Source organism: Linepithema humile, chromosome 7, assembly GCF_040581485.1.
Source record: "Linepithema humile isolate Giens D197 chromosome 7, Lhum_UNIL_v1.0, whole genome shotgun sequence".
Classification (NCBI taxonomy): Eukaryota; Metazoa; Arthropoda; class Insecta; order Hymenoptera; family Formicidae; genus Linepithema; species Linepithema humile.
In genome coordinates, this window is record NC_090134.1 from 10,385,844 (window position 1) to 10,408,972 (window position 23,129).

A 23,129-nucleotide genomic window follows, 5' to 3' on the forward strand; every position below is an offset into this window, starting at 1 on the left:
TGAGTTAGTCGCGTCTCGGTGTTCGTCAGTTAATAGACGGGCACGGGCACGCTACGACGCGCGCGCGCGCCTCGGACCTCGTCGTCGTCGTCGTCGTCGTCGTCGCTGCCGCTGCCGCCGTCGTCGTCACCGTCGCCGTCGCCGCTGCTGTCGCTATCATTTCTACGAAGATGACCATAATAGTCTTTCTGATCGACACGTCGGCCTCTATGAATCAGAGGGCTTATTTGGGCGGGCGACCCACGCTCTTGGACGTAGCCAAGAGCGCCGTGGAGACTTTCGTTAAGGTACGCCCCCGATACGTGCGGATACAGCTTTTACGCGCCGCGCCGCATCGCCGTCCTCGTCGCCCTCGTCGTCATGATCGTGCTATATAGCAGGGAGAGAGAGAGAGAGAGAGAGAAGAGAAAGAGAGAGAGAAAAAGGTCGTATATTTATCTCTCTCTGGTTTATTAGCCTTCTAGGCGACGAAAAGGATGACGCGGACTGTTATTGCATTGTGTACGAAAAATGATACGTAAAGCAAAACTTTTCTTTCTAGGTGCGACAAAGATCGCCGGAGAGCCGTGGGGATCGTTACATGCTCCTAACCTTCGAAGAACCGCCTCAGAACATTAAGGTATGTTTTCGCTTTTGCGTTTTTCCATTCTAAATTCGTGCGCTTTTTTTTGCTAGCTTTCATTCTTCATACGCTTTTCCCGCTTTTTATCTACGTATACATGACCCTTCGTGTTAATTCAGCTATCGTGCGAGAATGCTTTCTGAAAAACACTGGTGTTCTCTTTCCTTCTTCATCTATTGTCGAATCACGAGAAAGTTTATCCAATCGCGCCAAATAATACGCCAAGTACATGACGGATACGAGGCGTTCATCCATTGCCAGAAGCATGGTTGAGAACAAGCGCTGTTCACTCGAGAAAAAACGTTTTTAGCGCTCTCCCAAATCGCAAACGCAACAGCCGCCATCGAGTGGAAAATTTATTTTAAGACATTAAATTTATAAATAATAAATTTTTAAAAATTTCTAATCACTCTATACGTAAATATAATTATCTTTATTTTACAAAAAAAAATATAACGAGAATCTTAATAGGGTAGAAATAAATTTGGGAAAACTGCAAATAATATTTTGGAATAATGTTTTTCAGGCGGGATGGAAGGAGAACTTGGCGACTTTTATGAATGAACTGAAGAATTTACAATGTATCGGCTTAACAACATTGGGTGCTGCCTTGAAGCATGCTTTGGATGTGCTAAACATAAATCGTATGCAAACTGGCATCGACACGTACGGTCAAGGAAGATGCCCCTTTTATTTAGAGCCGTCTGTTATAGTTGTTATAACAGACGGAGGAAAGTATACAACCAATAGTGGAGTGCATCAAGATGTAAGTGCAATTGTTTCTGCCTATTTGACTGTACAGTGGTACAATTGAATGAAGTGTACAATTTTTGTTATCGTATGAAAGAAAATGGATTTCCTTTACAGTTTACATTGCCAATGCATTCCCCGATACCTGGGTCTGAATTAACGAAGGAGCCGTTTAGATGGGACCAAAGGCTGTTTTCTTTGGTGCTGCGTTTATCCGGAACACCGGCTGTCGAACGAGACATAGGACTGGTGGCGAGTGATGCGTCACCAATAGATGCAATGTGTGAAGTGACTGGAGGTAAAATATAGAGTGTTGCAACTTGGCATTATAGCCCTTAATTTTTTAATGAATTATAACTAATTGAATTGTTCGTGCAAAAACAGTATCAGGGTGCAATTTTGAAAATTGCAATGCTTTTTTACAGGCCGCTCATATTGCATCACATCGTTTCGGATGATGATACAATGTATAGATTCGCTGGTACAGAAAGTCCAATCGGGCGTAGTAATAAATTTCGAAAAAATTGGCCCCGATCCACCACCGATGCCCAATGAGATCCCACAGCATCAGGACGAAGAAGAGAACGAAGATGACAGTAATGCGGCGAACGGGCCGCGCGCTCAATATCCCAATGCGTTAGTGTCGGGCAACACGGCTTGGTATTCCTGCAGACGTTTGATTTACGTGCCGCGATCGGCGCAGAAGGGATTCGCGGTTGGGTTCTGGCCGATCCCTGAGAGTTTCTGGCCGGATCTCAGCGCCAGCTCGTTGCCGCCGAGATCGGCACATCCCAATGTGAAATTTACGTGCACCAGCCAGGAGCCGATGGTAATCGAGAATCTGCCATTTGATAAGTACGAATTGGAACCGAGCCCTTTGACTCAATATATTCTGGCACGAAGACAGCCGACAACGTGTTGGCAAGTGTTTGTCGCCAATTCTTACAAGTCGAGCGAAGTGGGCCATCCGTTCGGTTACTTGAAAGCGAGTACAAATCTAACTTGTGTAAATCTCTTCGTTATGCCTTACAACTATCCTGTACTGTTACCCCTGTTGGAGGAGCTCTTTAAGGTACACAGACAAAAGCCGACGGCCGAATGGAGGACGCAGTTTCAGAATTATATAAGAACCATGCCTACTTATTACGCCGCCGTAAGTTTGTCTATATTTTGGTAATTATATGTACTATTTTCAAATTGTATCAAGTTGTCCTTTATCCGTTGCAGTCGCTGAGGAGAGCGTTACAAAGGATGGGTGCGTCCGCACCTCTAGCACAAACATTGATACCGGATAACATGGATAATTCTCTGTCGTATAGTGTTTTAAATTATTTGAAGAAACTGAAAAATCAAGCCAAAATGGAATTTGATCGGCTCTGCAACGAAGTAATTTCCAAGCAAGTCGCCGCTTCGAATCTAACGAAGAATTTATCGAATTGTACGACGAGCACGGTGACGGAAGGAGTGAGAGTGATACCGAGAACGCCTCTGAAAAAAGATTTGGTGAGATTTATTCTGTTGAAAGCATCGGATTTTTTAATTTATAACTTAGTCATGAAGAATTTATGGCATACTTGGCAGGTCTCCCATCCTTTATTGCAAGACAAGTTTACGGGTCTTCGCGATCAACTGAATGAATTCGGAGGCTTCGTGGTCGGATTGGTAAGGAATCAGCAGCAGCAACGTGGCGCGCATAGTTACAGAAACGCTTTCGACGTGCCGCGGAAGTCCCTCCTCGATCAAGTTGTGAGAATGCGAGCAAATTTTTTGCAACCTGGTTTGTTGCATACAAAATTGCTTGACGATGACTACGTTCACTCGATGCCCTTAGCCCAAATGGGCAATTATCAGGAGTACTTGAAACGTATGACTCCGCCATTGAGAGAAATCGAAAGCGTACCAGTGAGACAGCACATGTTCGGTAATTATTTGACGAAACTCGTCGAGTTTTATATCGCGATTAAAATAACGCGCAGAGACATAATTTTACGCTACACTTTGATTGATCACAGGTAATCCCTTCAAAATCGACAAGAGGATGATGGTGGATGAGGCGGATATTGATATAGTCGGCGCGACATCTTCGACGTCTAAAGGCGGTCTCAAGCGTGCTTTACCTCAGTCGGACAGCGGAGGCTCGTCCTCTCCTAGACCGCCGCCTAACAAGAGAAAGCCCGGACCTATACCGAAGGAGATAACCGTGCGGCGACCCTCGTATTCGCCCGCCAATACTCCACCGAGTTCACCGATTCCGTGGGTGATGGAAGACGCGAAGAACGGCAAAACGACGATGGCAACGGTCGTCGAGGCGAGCCCTCCGCCGATCTTGACCTGCTCACCCAATGTATCACCGATTCACGCGTCAGTGTGTTCGAGTGCGCCGGAAAAATTGGTAAATGGACTCGCGGAAATGCCGACTATACCGGTTTACGAGCCAATTCCAGTAGAGCATATTAACAATCACATGGACATACCACCGGTTCTCACGCCGATAGTTAACAATGTTGACACAGTCTCAAAGAGTGAAGTTAAAAGTGAACGGACAGATAATGTGAGGAACGAGTGCAGTCGGTTACCCATTAACGATAGTACTGAGGATAGTGTGCGAGTTGATAGTGCCACGGAGGACAGACTGACGAATCATGTGGAGGAGAAGCGTGAGCCGAAGGTCGAGAAAGAGAAAAAATTGACAAAGAAAGAATTGGAAGACATCAGGCGGCATAATTTGAACATTCGGGAGCTCGTTTACAAGGAAGTTCGGAGAAACGGGACGAGTAAGTCAATTCTCGAATTGTGCGAGCCGAATCTGTCGCCGATAATGTATTCTCATCACCGACACATGTGATCCTATTCATTTTGTTTCAGGTTACGCAACACTGTTCTCACACTTGCATCAAATTCAAGGAAACTTGGACATACGGCTTGCATTTGTAAAAGACATAGTGAAGGAGTCGCTACGCTTTAAACGACGTAATCTGGCGTTGCTGTTAGAGGAGTATCTTAAAAATATTCAAGAGGATGGTTGTGCTATAAATCACAAGTTGAATCACAATGGTGCCACAAAGATAAGTTGTTGAGATTGATGCGTGATCAGGGCATTATATCTTAACAATGAAAAGAGTAAATAAAATAAAATAAACAAATTTGTGTGGAAATTTTTGCCAGAAATTTTAGTAGCAATCTCAATTTCTGAAATAAGATTACTTTTGATACTCACTCAGACGACCTGCACAAATGTAAAGTTTCAACAGATTTCACTAGCATTCTCGATATCGGTCGCATGGACAATGGCACTTTTACATTCTGTTTCTAATTTTGCGAGTGATCAGTTGGTAGAAATTTAGATGATGTTGCATATCATTCTGCAATTATAAATTAAAGCAAAATTATTTATTTACAGAATGTATTGACGACAGAAAAGAATTTCGTGGAGTACTATTCTGCTATGTGTACTATATTGGATTTTATTATATCTCTCGAAACGAATAGCCTCATCCTAAAACTTAACTGTTTAAATTTCTTTCCTTGTACGATATATATATGTATATAAAGGGGAGATTCAAAATCTTGATTTATTTCTAAAGTATTTTATGTGAACATGTGCAATCGTAATGTACCATTCGGATAACATGCATTTGGAGATCTTATCGTTAACAAGTCTACTCTAATATTTATGTAGTGATACGTGTAAATATGTTGACACATTTATTTTATCATCTATTATGACGTATTTTTCCATAATCTCCGAATTTTGTCTATATCAAGTAGGATAACATTATTAGAAAAGGTCTTGGATGCTGGCATGCAAGACAATAATTGTGGAAATATGCGAAGCAAAACGTTGCGAAAACGATATAAATCTTGTGTAAATGGCAAATCTGCAAAATGGAATTCTCTTTTTGGAAGTACAAGTATAATCAAACGTACAAGCATAATTCTACCAGCTGTTCAGTCCTCAGTACCTATGTCGAACTTAAGACAGGACAATTGTATTTGTAATATATCTTACAATTTATATTTCCTATTATAATTAATCTATCTATCATATATCTATCTATATACGTCATTTGTGATTTATATTATTAAGTTTAATAAAATGCCACAGTTTAAATAACACAAATTGTTTGTAAATTTTGTTGTGTGCTCTGTTAATATTGTACAAGCAAACTGAGATCTGACTTTTCACCGACATTACATTACGAAGACTGTATTTGCTTTTGCAATCTTCGTTTTATATGAAAGATGAAAACACATTTCTTTGTTTGAATTTCCGACAAAAGAAAATGTAACTTGAAATTCGTACTCCGTTATGACAGAATTTATTATTTATAATGTTTACTTATGCATTTATTGTGTAATTTATTGAATTAAAATGTCACGCAAAAACAAAATTCTTTTTTCACGTTCTAGTGAAGTTTTTCTTCTTTTGCGAGTTATAACATTTAGCTTTTATATTGCGAGACTTTCATATTAATGAAATTGTACCCCATTATGGATTAATATTGTACATGTAAATGAGACTAAATGCAAACTTGAATTTATTATATGAAATATATGAAAGATTGACACAAAAAATGGTTGATATTGATATAATGAAATTTGAAATCGATATAATGTGTTATATATAAATCAGTAATATGTAATTGTGAATCAGTTTTCAACCCACTACTTACATCTCTGAAACTTTTTTATAATGTTGTTTATTTGCATATACGTATATATTTTTAATTTTTATTTATTTCTAAACTCTTAAACTTGGCATTTCTCAATTTAAAGTAAATAAATATTGCACGGAAGCGTTTTAGACCGTGTTTAGAAAATGTTTAAGAATTATACACATTTCTCTACTATCATATGTAAAGTCTCTGTTATATTATACGAAATTAAAATAACTATATATACATATGACGTGTGTGTGTGATAACATCAGGATTTTATACTATGTGATAAGTTAAAGGTAAAATTGAAAATTTTATTTTAATTGTAATTTTGAACAAACGTATAATATAACAGAATTGAGATTGTATGTGCGTGCAATATGCATCTGAAATAATAGAACGAAATGTATTTCTATGCTTTATCCTCAAATCCTTATGTGTATATGCAACACAGTAGCAATTCAGAGCAATATTATTCTTCGAAAAAAAATTCTTCAAAATTAATTTTTTTATACACATGTGGGTTGAAGGACTATGTATTGATCGTGATAATTATTTCTACCACTATCAGTTAGAATTGAGAAAACAGTTTACTGTGGTTTTGTCGGAAGTGTTTTGACCAAATATTATATAGAGTGATAATAACAAATAAGGATGATTATCTTACTATTGATCTGTGACTTTTATACTGCTTGTCTCATAAAACATTATCAAATATTAATATCGCTACTTTATTATTTCCATTTAAATTTCTAAGGAAAAGGACAAATTAACACTAACAAATTTGAGAAATACATATCATTGATATTATCGAGTGATTATGCGGGATGTTTGTACATTCCGCTACTAAACGCTATCATATTTTTCAAAAATATTTCTCCCCTGCGAAATTTTCAAGATTTTGTTAATTGTCTAAGTGAGATAATCAATCTTATTATTTTTTGTGGACTCTCAATAATGTCCTAAACTCTGTAAGAAAAGGTGTAAGCAAAATTGTATTTATTAGTTGAAAATGTTGAATATCTCGTAAATTATTTTATAATAATGGAGCTTAGCTGAGTCTCACGAAGGCGATGATGCTAGACGCTTATTTGCTCCAAAGAAATATTGATAGGAAGTTATTGAACATAATTATTGATAGGACACTAAGTGCGATTGTGTGTAAAAGAGATTATAATGGACAACTAGAAAAACCTAGTAAAAGTTCCAAGTACCTTGATTACAATCTCTTTTGTTACAGCAACTGTAATTTATCGCTGCATTAAGATTATTATTAAATTAAATAGAATAATTTCTCTCTACAAACTTAATTAGAAATTGTGCAAAGCAACGTATAAAATATTTTATCAAAGCAAGATTGTGTTTCTACATACTTTTGTTATTACTTTTGTTATATTGTCAATATTTATATACACATAGTTTATTATTTAAAAATTTTAACAAAAAATTACAATATAATTCCAAGTCTGTTGATAGCAGACTTTGTGAAACATCTGTAAGCTTTCTCAGAATGATAGGATTGCCATAAAATCTGTTACATTCCATAATTTGTAATTCAACTAAAATTTTAATGCAAGTCATATAGTCACATCATGTCTGAAAGCTTGTAAACTTGATTCATGCCAAACTGCTCAAACAGAATCTGCTATCAAACTACGAGCCTGTGCAATCATTTTATTATATCAGATTGCTCGTAACTATATAAAAGTCAAGTTTAAAGTGGATTGGATAGTCCCCTATTGGAACCTGTAAAAATGTTGCAAAAGATTAAAGAAAAAAAAAAAACAAAGAAAGAAACGAAAATACAAATATTATTTCTTTTAAATCGAATAGTTGTATCTCAAGTTGCTATAAAGGTATGAAAATGGAAGTGAGCATTGTGCGACATGTCTCTTTTAATGTATTATTTAAGATATTTGTAAATGTTAATTACTATTTTTTTACAATACTTATAATAGTGATAACGATATTTGCATGGTTGTATATGCAAAATTGTACATATGGCGTGATTAGTAATAATTATTATTATAGACGAAAAATTCATATTGAAACGACTATCCCATTTTTACGTTTATATTTTAGGTAAAACAATAAATGAAAAGTCTGGAATAAACAAATTGATAAAAATATCGCTATTCTTTCTCCCAAAGTAAATAATTTTGCTATCGAAAATATATGTGAATCATAGAACTCTGCATAATAAACGCAACTTCTCATATAAGCTTAGTAAAAATCTGCAGGTCGACGAAGATGTAGCTAGTTAGTTGTGTCTCTTTCCTTATGTGTGCTTATGCACGTGCATTTTGCTTTGTCCTAACCTAACCTAACCTAACCTAACCCTAATCTTAATGTATAAAGTTTTGTACAAACTGTTAAAGTTGAACGAAACTGAGAGATTAACATATTAAAATTAATTGATAAGTAATTATCGCATAATGTAGTTTAATAATGCAATATCTGCTAAATTTTCCGACACGTGAGGTTTCTAAATTTTAATTTTTGTATCAGAATTTAATGACTTGAACATGTTGGGACGTGTGCATTATGGAAAATATTTCAAAAAATATTTCACGCAACAAAACTATACAAAATCTCAATATCTTCGAATGTGTCGCGCAATTCATGAAACTCTTGTGCTCTCACATGCTTCTGTAGTTAATACAAATGCAGCCGAGAGAGCTTCAACAAACCATAAGCCACTGAGGAATGTTAGAGATGGACCTTCTCTGAAAGATTTTTTAGGATCATCAATTATTGACATGCCCAATGAAAAATCTGTTCCATATATACCGGACATTTGTGGCGAAAATCAAAAAGGTTTTTCAGATATGTTTCATAAAGCATATTAGTCATTTTTATGTTTTATAAACTGTACAGAAAACGTATATAGTTATGTCATTATTGTTGCTTATTCTAGTGTACTTTGAAATTTATGGTTGCCAAATGAATGTAAATGATGCTGATATAATATGGTCAATACTGAAATCTCATGGTTACAAACAAACGCAAGATTTGAATAATGCTGATATTATATTGCTTGTTACCTGTTCTATCAGGGAAAATGCTGAGCAAAAAGTATGGAACAAGTTGGAGCACTTAAATGGCATAAGAAAGAAGAAGAAGAAACATATGAAAATTGGTCTTTTAGGCAAGTTTTCTCAATATTATTATTGAGACTTAACTGTTGACCAAGCTTTTAATTTTTGTAAAACAAAACCTTTGTATTTTGTATGTGCAGGATGTATGGCTGAACGTTTAAAGACTAAAATATTAGACAAAGGAAAGCTTGTAGATGTGATAGCGGGTCCCGATAGTTACAAGGATTTACCAAGGCTTTTAGTAAGGACGGACAATGAAACAGCTATTAATGTTGTATTATCGTTTGATGAGACTTATGCAGATGTCATGCCAGTTAGGCTTGATCAAGATTCTGTTACGGCATATGTGTAATGTATTTATGTATATATATATTTTATAGACAATGATACATGTTTTCATCACATCTTTAACAGAAATGTTCTTATTGTTATAATTTTCAGTTCCATAATGAGAGGTTGTGATAATATGTGTACTTACTGTATCGTTCCATTTACAAGAGGAAGAGAAAGATCTCGCCCGATTACGAGTATACTTGACGAAATTCGACAATTGTCGGATGAAGGAGTAAAGGAAATAACTCTCCTTGGACAAAATGTGAATAGTTACAGAGACTTGTCGCAATCGAAACTTGTGTTTACTGATAGAGAGACTCGTCTTGCTAAAGGTTTTAAAACGGTTTACAAAAATAAAAAGGGTGGTTTAAGATTCAGCGATCTTTTGGACAAAGTTTCTTTAATAAACCCAGAAATCAGAATAAGGTATCTGTGTAACGCCATTCACTCGTGCAACATTTAACTTCTAATACTAATTTATGATAATTTCTAGGTTTACATCACCCCATCCCAAGGATTTTCCCGACGAGGTGTTACATTTGATAGCCGAAAGATCTAATATCTGTAAACAGATTCACTTACCTGCTCAAAGTGGCAATTCCGCGGTTTTAGACAGAATGCGAAGAGGATACACTAGAGAAGCGTATTTGGATTTGGTACACCATATACGTGATGTTCTTCCAAATATACACTTGTCTAGTGATTTTATCGCTGGATTCTGCGGAGAGACCGAGGAAGAATTTCAAGATACGTTATCGCTAATAGAAAAAGTCAAGTACAATACTGCCTACTTGTACGCTTACAGCATGCGTGAGGTACAGTTCTTACATTGTTTCTGGAGAGTTGAAATAAAAGAAAATTTATACAACATGTTAATTTAAATTGGTTAATTTTTTACAATTATACACGAGATATAATTATCTTCTAGAAAACTGCGGCGCATCGACGATACAAGGACGATGTAGAGTCGCATGTGAAGCTAGAGCGTTTGCATCGCATGATTGCATTATACAGAAAGGACATAGAAAAGTTAAATAAGACGCAGATAGGCCAGCATCAACTCGTTCTTGTGGAGGGTGTAAGAACTTTTTATTTTATCTTCCTTTCTCTCTCTAAATGCTCCTTATTCTAATTTTATCTTTTCTGAAGCTATATTTATTTTAAATTTTGCATTGTTTTTGAATATTGTCAGATGTAAATTTCTTTGTAACAACACTTAATAGTATAAAAAAAATATATGATAGACTTTATAATGATATATTTTCTGTCAATAGCCAAGTAGGAGATGTGATGAAAAGTTACAAGGCAGAAATGATGGTAATATGAGAGTAATATTATCATCCATGGTTGTTCCAATCAATCAACATTCTGCTACAACAAGACAGGTACAGGCTGGTGATTATGTCGTTGTACGAGTCGATGACGCCAATTCTCAGACTTTACAAGGAACACCTTTGTATCATTCTTCAATTATTGAATACTCATCAAATGAACAGTGATCGTTGTATTATATTAATTAGCAAGAACTACGTTTGTACAATATGTATTTTCCAGCACTGTAAGTAGACACACATGTCTAATGTACATTATTAACTAATAATAAAATATTCTCAAACGTTTGTCCTCAAAATGATATTGTTAATAAAATATGTATGGTCAAAAAATTAGCTGAGTTGAAAATTTTAATGATTAAGGTACAATTTTATTCATGTAGATTTACAAATCGGAGAAGTAGATCATCGTTGTAAAAAATTATCTTAAGATGCTACGAACCAATCAGAAAACTATATTAGTATCTTAAAACGACGACGACAACGATTTAAGACGATCTTAAATACAAGAACGAACTATGAATACCGCTCTTAGATAGAAACACGGGGATGACCTGCCGAGTTTTGCGCGGCCAGGTTTTGTTTTATAGGAACATTAATCCGCTTGGTGGTGCATAAATCGACTAGTATCGTTCATTTGTATTTCCGAAGAAAAATAAAAAAAAGTAAAATATTTTGAACACAATACATTATTATATACAAGTTAGAAATTAAATAGCGAGTAACTAAATAAGGATTTAAAAATAAATAAGTATTTTCAAGCTTCAAATCTCTATTTTGAAATCTGATTGGTTAAATTTGTATGAATTTTAATTATTATTTTATTGCGACTTCATAGAAACTATAAATAATTGTAAAAATCTCCTCTTTTGAAAGTTGTATAGAATTGATACTACAAATTACAGAAAGCGCAATGAAAGACAGTCTTGAAAATACTAGTCTTGTCAATACTATATACTTATTGATAATGTTTGATAAAGCAATTACAAGAGTTTATAAAATTTAAAAGTCATAGAATACTTGTCACCGGTATTTGTGGCGTGATCATCTTCATCAAAATTCACAAGACCTTTGTACGTTAGATTTGGTACTTTTAACGCTGATGCTTTTGCGAGTGGACATTTAGTCAATGAGATGTGCTCCGTGCTTCTGCAGGTCTGGTTTGTCGATCATGAATTTGGCAAAACAATTTTAAAAAGTTCTGGAATTCACACTTTGTATCGATGACAGAGATACCTGTAAAAAATTGAATCTGTAGTATTCATCGGATTAAATAATTTAATACTATTGCACATTGATGTAAGGAGTTTCTGAGAAATCTTTACCTTCGAACTGTCCGTGTGTTGAGTAAAGGCAATATGCTTTGGTCACGTAAGAATCTATATCCTTGGGGAAAACGCATACACATTAATATGCATAGCAGGATCCATTTTTGAGAGTATCGTCTCCCTTTGGAGCTTTCGCACTGACTTGTCTGCAAAATTTTCTGTATCACAGTACGCTGATTCTTCGGAATATTAGGTTGATGCAAATAAAATGGCCGTTTTTTAATTTACTTTAGTAATAAACTTTAGACTTTTATTTGATAAGCTTAAAACTTGTTTTATTAATCGAAATAGTTTCCATCTGCTTCAATGCACTTTTGACAACGTGATATAAGTGCATCAATGTCATTCTTAAAGAAATCTGAAGAACAAGAGTTGATGAATTCGTGGAATGCATTTTTTACAAGTCTTTCTTGAAAAATTTTCCCAGTTAAAAACCCATCCAGATGCTTAAATAGATGGTAATCTGTTGGTGAAATGTCTGGAGAATAAGGAAAATGAAGAAAAACTTCGAACTTCAATTTGTCTAGTTTTTTTACGATTTTTTTTGCAATGTGTGGTCTAAACGTTTCATCTTATCCTTTTCTGTCAGTTTATGGGGAACCCATTTATCCAACTTTTTTACTTTTTCCATGGCTTTTAAATGTCGAACGACAGTTGAATGATGGATACTGAATCTCAGTGATCGGTTCCTCAGTGAGTAATCCAATTGCAGCACCGACGGGATGGCCCATAACATTAATCTTCGCACGTATACCCTCGCTATCTTCGGATAGGGTTACTTGTTTCTCAATCAGGAGGAAGACAGTATCTCAGAAATTTTTACAAAAACTGATCGTATAAAATCCAATGATGTAGACTCCATTGAAAGTTTTGTTTGCCACCAGCCAAGTCTTCGGCATGCGAACAGCACTACGCGAAATGTCCTGCAATGTCAAACGGGCCTTAGGTATATCCGGCACACTCGATCCCTACAGAAACAGAGGAAAGAAACTTATAAGTGACAGTTCTAACATAACATGATATTTCTAAACATACTTTCAATATGCAAGTAATAAATAAACAATACTTTTACGAACTCATTTTTAAAACAACAGCAAAAAAATGGAAAAATAAAAGGTTATTTTATTTCAGTGACAACTATAAAAAATACGCGAATCACGAAGGATTCATGATACCGTTGACTTTTTCCATGACATTTTCTGGCTTTGTAAGGTGGATTTAAAAAATCCGTGACATTTCCAGGTTTTCCTGACAACGGGCGACTACTTATAAAGATTATTTAGTTAACAATTTAAAAAAGTTAGTTATTTTATTGCAAAAAGGCGCCCAAGACTGCTTCTATATTGAATGATTTATGTTTTACGGTCAGTTTTATTTCATAGTATATTTCTAACCATGTATTACGGTGAGTGTTTATCATTTATAAAAATGCTTTTATCTTTAAATAGTATTTTTTTATCGAATAAAATGGCACTTTTAATCTTTTTAAACGAAACTTGCACCGATAACTCGTTATACCTTCTCGAATGTGAAAATGCACATTGACAACCCGATTATTTGCAAATATTTCTATCTCATAAAATATTGTGCAAGATATACATATTGACCGTTTAAAATATTTTATAAAATATTTGAAAATAATTGAGTTGACAACGACTGCGTTCGGGGAGCGCGCTATCAGCGCTTATTGCGTCATTCTATCTTTATCGTTCATTAGACATAAAACAAGGATAGAATGACACAATAGTGCTGATAGCACGCTCCCCAAACGCAGCCAACATATATTCTCTCTCTAAAAAAGGCATCTCGAACTCAAATATATCGAAGTATTAAAGCCTCTTTTTCGCGATGCTGATTTGGCTGTCTCGCTTGTGCGCTGCGACTTGCTTCAATCGTGTCGACTGTCAAACTGTCATACGAGTTTTGACAGTTTGTCTGTCGACACGAATATAATAGAATTAAATTTTATAATAATTTTGTATCTCCTATATCTGTAAGACACAAAAATTTTATTGCTATTGTATTTTGTATTTTTTAAAGAATAATGTTAATATATATTAACATGCAAAAATATAATATTGTAAGATATCTAGTTTAATTGAATTAGATATCGATTAGTCAGGAATTTATAAGAGGGGAAATTGGAATATATCGATAGCACTCACGTATGAAAACGAACTTTTATAAACTTTATTATTAGTAAAGTTATTTAATACACCATAAATAATATCTCGCACTATGATACGAAGATTTTATTACTAGATCTCGTTTAATGGGGTACGCGATAACACATAGAAACTTCGAGAAAACCGTATCACGATTACAAATCAGAAAAGCGTCCGAATGGTCGCGCGTCTCCCGAAACAAGACGACCGCTTAGTAACAGATCTTCGCCTCAATCCCTCTGTTTACATATTTCCTTGGTAACGCATTTCGCAGCTTAAACCAACATCTTAATACAATTGAAATGCGCGCTCACACATAAATATAAATAGCTTGAATTTATAACCAATCAGGAATCATTCAATCATTACATATTCAGCCTACAGAGTACGCCATCTTCTGACCAAATACGCATGACATAAAAGATACCATTAAAAACTTTACAATATAATATCTTGTGAAATTCTTTCTATTTCACTGTCTATATTTGTTACAGTATTCTCATCATTTAATAAATCGATATTATCATTTGTAGATATCAGCTCAAACACAAGATCACCTTTCTCTAAAATGCAGAAAAAAATTACTGATGTTATACAACATATGTATCAGACATAACAAAAGTAATCTATCAAACACTAATAGCGTTTTCGATTATACAGGATTTGAACGACCCAGGGTTGGTTAATGACGTCATTGCAACCTCTCCACCAATGAAAGACTTGCATTTATAGTAAAATAGTGATTGATCAACCCTGGGTCGTTCAAATCCTGTATAATCGAAAACGCTATAAAAAAGTATAATTGCATGTAAGCATTTTCTAAAACAAAAAACGGAAATGTTCGAATTTTAATTAAAAGTTTTCTATATCTTAAGATATAGAAAACTATTAAACTATTTTGTAAAACAGATAAGATTAATTAAACAGATAAACCAAAACAATAATTAATATCATTTTGGATGTTAAGTTAGAACAAAAAAGGAACAGTTGATGTAAAAAAAAAAAAACATTTGTGAAAGACAAAATTCAAAAGAATTGAACAACATACAATTAAAACATTTAAAAAATTAACAAAGCAATACTCAGAGCAATCGAATGTTAAAGAAGTTTAATAACTAAACTCTTTTTAGAAGTCTCAATTTATTTATAAATTACTTTTATACATACTACCAATTTCTTTTTCTGTCATATTAGATGTGAATGAAACTGGCGCAATTTTCATAAGATTAGGTGCGATAACAGCAACATCGGGATCAATATTTGCTTCTGGTAGTTCTGGACCTCCACCAGTTGCCATACGAGATTGCCTTTCTTTTATAATTTCTTCTCTTTGACTCTGTTTTATATTGGTCCATAATTTTTTTAATTGTTGGACAGTTCTCTATTTATAACAATATAAATAACAGAATTATACAATTATTAAGCGTATCATTATTAACTACAAAGTTTAAAATTGTCATTGTTTTTACCTTTTGAGAAATTAATGCAGATTCATTATATCTATTGCAAATTTCCTTCCATGTTACCTCTTTTAATGTATTGCCATCACTTTTTTTAATTCTATAATATGTTTAAAAAGATTCAATATTTGTAAGGAATATATTCCTTTCCATTGGTGTATAATGTTTATTCTTGCTGGAACTTGAATTAGAACAGTCGTTACACGACATCCTGTAAACATATCCCAAATGTAAAATACGTCTATAGAAACATTATTTTTATACAAATATACCTTGTGGTGTCAAAAAGAAAGTGATGTGCAACAGGATCTTCAGAAATAATGCTTCTCGTTCCACTAGAAATGCTTTGTCTCTCCTAGAGAAGGTTAAATATTGGGCTGACACACCAATCTTGAAAAAATTATATATGGAAATTAAAGAATGGCTCGGATTTAAGAATAAATTTTTAACATTACAGTTTGGCAAACAAAATGGACTTACTTGAGCAAAATCTTCTTTGCGAAAATTATCTTATTTTATGACTATGGGCCTGTTCGTTTTAGTTGCACTGGGGCAGCTCTGGGTTTGCTCTAAACAAGATAATACAGGACAAACTATTTATCTGTCCTGTATTATCCTGTGTAGAGCAGACCCAGAGCAGCCCCAGTGTAGCTAAAACGAACAAGCCCTATGAAGGGCGGTATTCATAGTCCGTTCTTATATTCAAGATCGTCTTAAGCACGAACTTATATTCGCTCTCTTTGTCAGACACAATCTATTAGCGTTTTCGATTATACAGGATTTGAACGACCCAGGGTTGATCAATCACTATTTTACTATAAATGCAAGTCTTTCATTGGTGGAGAGGTTGCAATGACGTCATTAACCAACCCTGGGTCGTTCAAATCCTGTATAATCGAAAACGCTATATGTGTGACGAAGAGAGCGAATATAAGTCCGTGCTTAAGACAATCTTAAATATAAGAACGGACTATGAATACTGGCCGAAATCTACTAGCCTTAAGGCGGTCTGAATTGAATAATAGCGTTTTCGATTATACAGGATTTGAACGACCCAGGGTTGATCAATCACTATTTTACTATAAATGCAAGTCTTTCATTGGTGGAGAAGTTGCAATGACGTCATTAACCAACCCTGGGTCGTTCAAATCCTGTATAATCGAAAACGCTATAAGATCGACTTTATCAAGATCATCTTATAGCGTTTTCGAATAAACGGGGTTTGAACGATCTAGGGTTGATCAATCACTATTTTACTATAAATGCAAGTCTTTCATTGGTGGAGAGGTTGCAATGACGTCATTAACCAACCCTGGGTCGTTCAAATCCTGTATAATCGAAAACGCTATTAGTATTGATTTGAGACTTGACTATGAATACGGACCATAGTCAAAGGTTTCCAGTATACTTATAGCGTTTTCGAATAAACGGGGTTTGAACGATCTAGGGTTGATCAATCACTATTTTACTATAAATGCAAGTTTTTCATTGGTGGAGAGGTTGCAATGACGTCATTAACCAATCTTGGGTCGTTCAAATCCTGTATAATCGAAAACGCTATTATATTTCAGTGGGTTTTGGTGATGAGTTTCCATTCTGTGTGTGGCAGATACCCGGGCGGGAGCAGTGAGGACTGTTATTGAAATTTACCGATTTATTAAAAAATCAAACAGAATTAGGGTGTCGTCACATACAGCTCGTAATCCGTAATCCGCACCAGAAGTCCGCAAAAGTTACTAGGTATTTCGTCCGTAACGTTACGTGTGTTTTGGGTGTTTACGATAATTCAAGTTCGAGTTAGTTTCACTAGGACCGAAAAATGAGATAGACATAACCATCTAGAATCTTTATGATTTATGACAACTCAACGCTGTCTTGTATTGCTTGAGTTAAATTAATTGAATTTGTTGAGTTTATAGAGCAAATTTTATTGTAATAAAAAAATGTTAACTGCAAATCAGTCTATGAAAGAAACAAATAATGTTGGTATGTATGTTGGTATACCTCTTTAATAGATATAATTATATATATATGTATATAATTATATTTATTAAACTCAACAAATTCAATGAATTTAACTCAAGCAATACAAGACAGCGTTGAGTTGTCATGAATCATAAAGGTTCTAGATGGTTATGTATATCTCATTGTCGGTCCTAGTGAAACTAACTCGAACTTGAATTATCGTAAACACCCAGAGCAAATTTTATTGTAATAAAAAAATGTCAACTGCAAATCAGTCTATGAAAGAAACAAATAATGTTGGTATGTATGTTGGTATACCTCTTTAATAGATATAATTATATATATATGTATATAATTATATTTATTAAACTCAACAAATTCAATGAATTTAACTCAAGCAATCATTGAACTATATACCATACTGGAACGAGCACATGCTACCCCCTCCATTCGACAAAACGGTCAGACAAGGCAGTGACTCGGTACCGGATTTCTCTTTCTATCTCGTCTACTCTCGACTAATAGCGTTTTCGATTATACAGGATTTGAATGACCAAGGTTTGATCAATCACTATTTTACTATAAATGCAAGTCTTTCATTGGTGGAGAGGTTGCAATGACGTCATTAACCAACCCTGGGTCGTTCAAATCCTGTATAATCGAAAACGCTATAATAGTAGTTGTGAACACGTGACCAAAACTGTTGGTTAGATAAAGAGATCCGGGTCCGAACAGCTATCTCCATCTGACCGGTCGAGAACAAAGGCGTGCTCGTTCCAGTATGGTATATATTTCAATGCAAGCAATACAAGACAGCGTCGAGTTGTCATGAATCATAAAGGTTCTAGATGGTTATGTATATCTCATTTTTCGATCCTAGTGAAATTAACTCGAACTTGAATTATCGTAAACACCCGCTATGTTAGCAATATAGGAGCAAGATCTATAGAGAGAAGGTTACCTCAGGCAAATCGGTTGTGGGCGAGGGACGATGAAGTAAGGGGGGAGCTAGAAACAGCTTGTAGGCGAGGGGCGACGAAGGAAGGGGAGAGCATGATGATCTCATCGACTAACAGTAGCTGTCTCTCTTGCACGCTTTAGTGTTTTCTCTCTCGCTCCTTTAATATAGAAATGCTTTGAGTTTTTATCGAAAAAATACTTTTATTTTGTAAAATATTGATAGCACTGGAAATTGCGTAATAAAAATTGAAAAGTAAATTAGAAAGGCGCTATAAATTACATATATTGCAAATTATAGCGCTAGATATTTAACGTTTATAATGTTAAATATCGCTGCAACAGATGCATTTGTGATACAAATTGCTTTGTACTCGTATTTAGACTGTAATATCAATGAAAATAAAATATAATTTGGGGATATACACAAAAAACATCATTTGTAAAGTAGTCAAATAAAAGAAAAAATAGTACATATTTAAAAATTATTTTTAAAATAATATTTACTGTTTATATGCATTATTTACAAAAGAAATACTATAAAGGAATTTATTTTTTATATTTAATTGTGAAAACCTCAAAAATTGTCAAGAAATTGTAACTGAAATTCATAAATGTAAGTACAATTCTAAGATAATATAAAAAGCATCATACACAAATTTATTATGATACAAACTTAAATAATGAAATTGTAATATATGTTTCAATATTGCAAATGTGAATATATTTATATGATAAAATTTACAAAGTGTTAACAATTTTCAAATATTTGCTAATAAAATATTATTGAAATGTTTCTGTTGAAATCTTAAAATAATTCTTTAAAACAAATATGATGGGGTATATATTAGGGATCATTAAATATGCGGCAACATTGTTATAAAATTTTATAAGTATCTATAATAAAAATTAAGTATAATAAACATAATAAGTATATAAGTATAATAATAAAATTTTTATAAGTATCCATAATAATAAAAATACATATATATATGTTGCATTAATCTGTTAATATAAAGAAATTTATTTGCGTTAAATTAATTAATAATTTTTTTATATTAACAGATTAATACAACATATATATATATGTATTTTTATTATTATAGATACTTATAAAAATTTTATTATTATACTTATATACTTATTATATTTATTATACTTAATTTTTATTATAGATACTTATAAAATTTTATAATCACAATGTTGCCGCATATTTAATGATCCCTAATATATACCCCATCATATTTGTTTTAAAGAATTATTTTAAGATTTCAACAGAAACATTTCAATAATATTTTATTAGCAAATATTTGAAAATTGTTAACACTTTGTAAATTTTATCATATAAATATATTCACATTTGCAATATTGAAACATATATTACAATTTCATTATTTAAGTTTGTATCATAATAAATTTGTGTATGATGCTTTTTATATTATCCTAGAATTGTACTTACATTTATGAATTTCAGTTACAATTTCTTGACAATTTTTGAGGTTTTCACAATTAAATATAAAAAATAAATTTCTTTATAGTATTTCTTTTGTAAATAATGCATATAAACAGTAAATATTATTTTAAAAATAATTTTTAAATATGTAAATATGTATTTTTAAATATGTATATTTTTTCTTTTATTTTACTACTTTACAAATGATGTTTTTTGTGTATATCCCCAAATTATATTTTATTTTTATTGATATTACAGTCTAAATACGAGTACAAAGCAATTTGTATCACAAATGCATCTGTTGCAGCGATATTTAACATTATAAACGTTAAATATCTAGCGCTATAATTTGCAATATATGTAATTTATAGCGCCTTTCTAATTTACTTTTCAATTTTTATTACGCAATTTCCAGTGCTATCAATATTTTACAAAATAAAAGTATTTTTTCGATAAAAACTCAAAGCATTTCTATATTAAAGGAGCGAGAGAGAAAACACTAAAGCGTGCGAGAGAGACAGCTACTGTTAGCCGATGAGATCATCATTGCCCCTCTTGCCGCTCACCCCGCTCAGCATGTGCCCCTCTTGCCGCGCGTCCCTCTTTGCGCGTGATATAGGAGTATTATATTGCTGCGTTTCGTAAAGCACATATGCACGCATGTATCTATAGTATACCTAACGTATACTATAGATACATGCACGCATATGCGCTTTATGGAACGCAGCCTATATATGGAACTAATGGCTGGTTTATGCTTCGATCTTAATCTTAATCTTAGTCTTAGTCTTAACTTAATCTTAAGGACTCGTTTATGCTTCCCTGGAAATTCGGACTACGCATGTGCAAATGTAACAAAACCTAACCACTAATTTATTTTTATAATTTGGATTTTTTTTATTCCAAACAACATCGAATTGTTGGACACATTCAATTAAATCAGCATCACTCATTTTCGTATTTTACAAAAATCGAAAACCATTATTTCGCGCGGTTTCGTGCTGCGTCGGACGTCAGACTTACCTCATTGGCCCGGCCTTAGGACATTAGGGACTAAAGTTAAAAGATGGGATCTTTCCAAGACTAAGGCCGGTATTCATAGTCCGTTCTTATATTTAAGATTGTCTTAAGCACGGACTTATATTCGCTCTCTTCGTCACACATAGATTGTGTCTGACAAAGAGAGCGAATATAAGTTAGTACTTAAGACGATTTTGAATATAAGAACGGACTATGAATACCGGCCTAAGACTAAGATTAAGACTAGGGAAGTATAAACGCCCTTATGGCATTCTACGTTATCAACTCTTAAGATTAAGATTAAGACCGAAGCATAAACCGCGCGCGGCCATAATGCAGCCAGTTCAGCTATAAAGAACAGATCTCTTCTCTCTATTGGCCGGAGATCTTGAGTAGAAGCATAGACATAGCATAAGTAAATTGATTGGACATTTCCTTATGCATCCTTATGCTTATATATAGACCAATGAGCAATTTCCTTATGCTATATGCGTTATGCTTTATGTAAAAGCTTGTGCTCTCGGCTTATAGATCTTGAGTAGAACATAGACATAGTAAGTATAGACTGAGCATCTTCTTTAAGCTGATGTATACGATGAGAGAGAGAAAGATATTAAGATGAGTTTTCTCTTTGAGAGTGGGGAGCACTTCTCCCTCATCCGCCGGCGCCGGTTCGTCGTTTCCCCCATAGACATAGTAGGGGAAACGACGAACCGGCGCCGGCGGATGAGGAGAAGTGCTCCCCACTCTCCGGCATTGAAAAGAGAGAGAAACTCATCTTAATATCTTTTCTCTCTCTCATCGTATACATCACTGCTTATACAAAGAATGCTCAGTCTATACTTACTATGTCTATGGGTAGAAATGACCGTTTCTAGCGCACTCTAGTAGATCTGGGATTAAAGCATTAAGGTGCAATTTCACGTAGCGTCAAAACGCTAGCGGCTCTTCCCACTCTGGCGCTTTTGGTCGATGCGTCGTTTTGCCGCTTGAAGTTCGGAAAGGCCCAACTCAAGCGAAAAATAGACGTGTTTGAATTGGTTTGAATGTTGTATCAGTTGTATCAACAAAAAATGAGTTTCAACGACAACGACAGTGAACATTGGAACACATACTTGAATTGTTACATGTTTTCCATCGATAGCACCAATGCAGTGAATGAAATTGGACAATTCTTCAAAATCATTTGCAATTTCGAGCCAGTCTCCTTCCGACAATACTGATGATAAAACCAAAGGACACAAATTGCTCCAAATTGCTTCGCATGTCTCTCGAATAATATTACAAACTGTTGTTACCCCAACTAGATACTGGTATGACATTGACGTCATTGAATCGCCAGAAGCAAGATACCTAGAACATTGCAAAGATACAAAGATATATAATATTTAAACAATATCAAAGCAGTGAACAAGTTTCTTGTATAAAATTTACAGTAATTTTAACATTTACAAACCTTAATGTTATTATCAAACGTTCTTTCGGTTGTATGGGCTCTCAAATAACATTTTCTTTTATCAATAGCGGTCCAACAATAGATAACAATTCCTCAAATTGTGTTGCGGATATTCGGAAATAATTGTGGAATCGTACTCCATTCTCTATGGTCAGTTTAGGAATTGACACATAATAAAAACTGTGCTCTGGACGATCCTTTAGATATGGTGCTACCCAGTATTGCTTCTTCCTGTACGGTCTCTTTTCATTTTTTTGCAATTTTCGCATAATTGCACACAACACCAGTATTCGTCGTTTCTTAATCTCTTTAGCTATTACTGATAGCAATGTATTTTGTAATGTTGTCGATAAAATACTGTTCGGACAGTTTAAACGCACTTTGACACGCATCCTAATTGTCAGTTTCATACACGAATTTAAATCTATAGAAAAAATTTAAAAAATACAGAAAATATAAATCCACAGCGACTAGCGATTTGTCGCTCCATGAAAAAGTAGCGGGCGTTTAGCGGCTGGCGTTTTATCGGCAGC

General features: G+C 34.2%; 2 protein-coding genes and 2 long non-coding RNA genes across 9 annotated transcripts; 2 read left to right on the forward strand and 2 right to left on the reverse strand.

The window, feature by feature from the left end:
- The first annotated feature begins 50 nt into the window (after positions 1–50).
- On the forward strand, positions 51–7,827 carry IntS6 (integrator complex subunit 6). 2 transcript variants are annotated; one of them, XM_012371679.2, is made up of 9 exons: positions 51–287; positions 542–619; positions 1,149–1,388; positions 1,490–1,670; positions 1,798–2,525; positions 2,600–2,875; positions 2,954–3,293; positions 3,385–4,146; positions 4,238–7,827. In XM_012371679.2, exons 1-9 carry the CDS (start codon positions 171–173, stop codon positions 4,447–4,449), a joined length of 2,934 nt encoding a protein of 977 aa, XP_012227102.1. In that variant the 5' UTR covers positions 51–170; the 3' UTR covers positions 4,450–7,827. The 2 variants fall into 2 exon arrangements, with proteins under 2 accessions (XP_012227102.1, XP_067215164.1); XM_067359063.1 differs by lacking the exon at positions 51–287 and adding an exon at positions 304–425.
- Positions 7,828–8,198: 371 nt separating this feature from the next.
- Positions 8,199–11,091, forward strand: LOC105674968 (CDK5RAP1-like protein). The gene is made up of 7 exons (XM_067359064.1): positions 8,199–8,847; positions 8,948–9,178; positions 9,269–9,476; positions 9,570–9,887; positions 9,955–10,276; positions 10,390–10,539; positions 10,736–11,091. Exons 1-7 carry the CDS (start codon positions 8,556–8,558, stop codon positions 10,958–10,960), a joined length of 1,746 nt encoding a protein of 581 aa, XP_067215165.1. The 5' UTR covers positions 8,199–8,555; the 3' UTR covers positions 10,961–11,091.
- Positions 11,092–11,141: 50 nt separating this feature from the next.
- On the reverse strand, positions 11,142–14,300 carry LOC105674969 (uncharacterized). Of its 5 annotated transcripts, none has more exons than XR_010891219.1 (3): positions 14,286–14,300; positions 12,118–13,088; positions 11,142–12,028 (listed from the first exon to the last, which is right to left on the reverse strand). It is a non-coding gene; the product is annotated as an uncharacterized lncRNA (long non-coding RNA). The 5 variants fall into 5 exon arrangements; XR_001101207.2 differs by lacking the exon at positions 14,286–14,300 and adding an exon at positions 13,933–14,122; XR_001101209.2 differs by lacking the exon at positions 14,286–14,300 and adding an exon at positions 13,639–13,653.
- Positions 14,301–15,406: 1,106 nt separating this feature from the next.
- On the reverse strand, positions 15,407–16,376 carry LOC105674949 (uncharacterized). The gene is made up of 4 exons (XR_001101204.2): positions 16,226–16,376; positions 16,018–16,135; positions 15,755–15,956; positions 15,407–15,666 (listed from the first exon to the last, which is right to left on the reverse strand). It is a non-coding gene; the product is annotated as an uncharacterized lncRNA (long non-coding RNA).
- Positions 16,377–23,129: the final 6,753 nt, after the last annotated feature.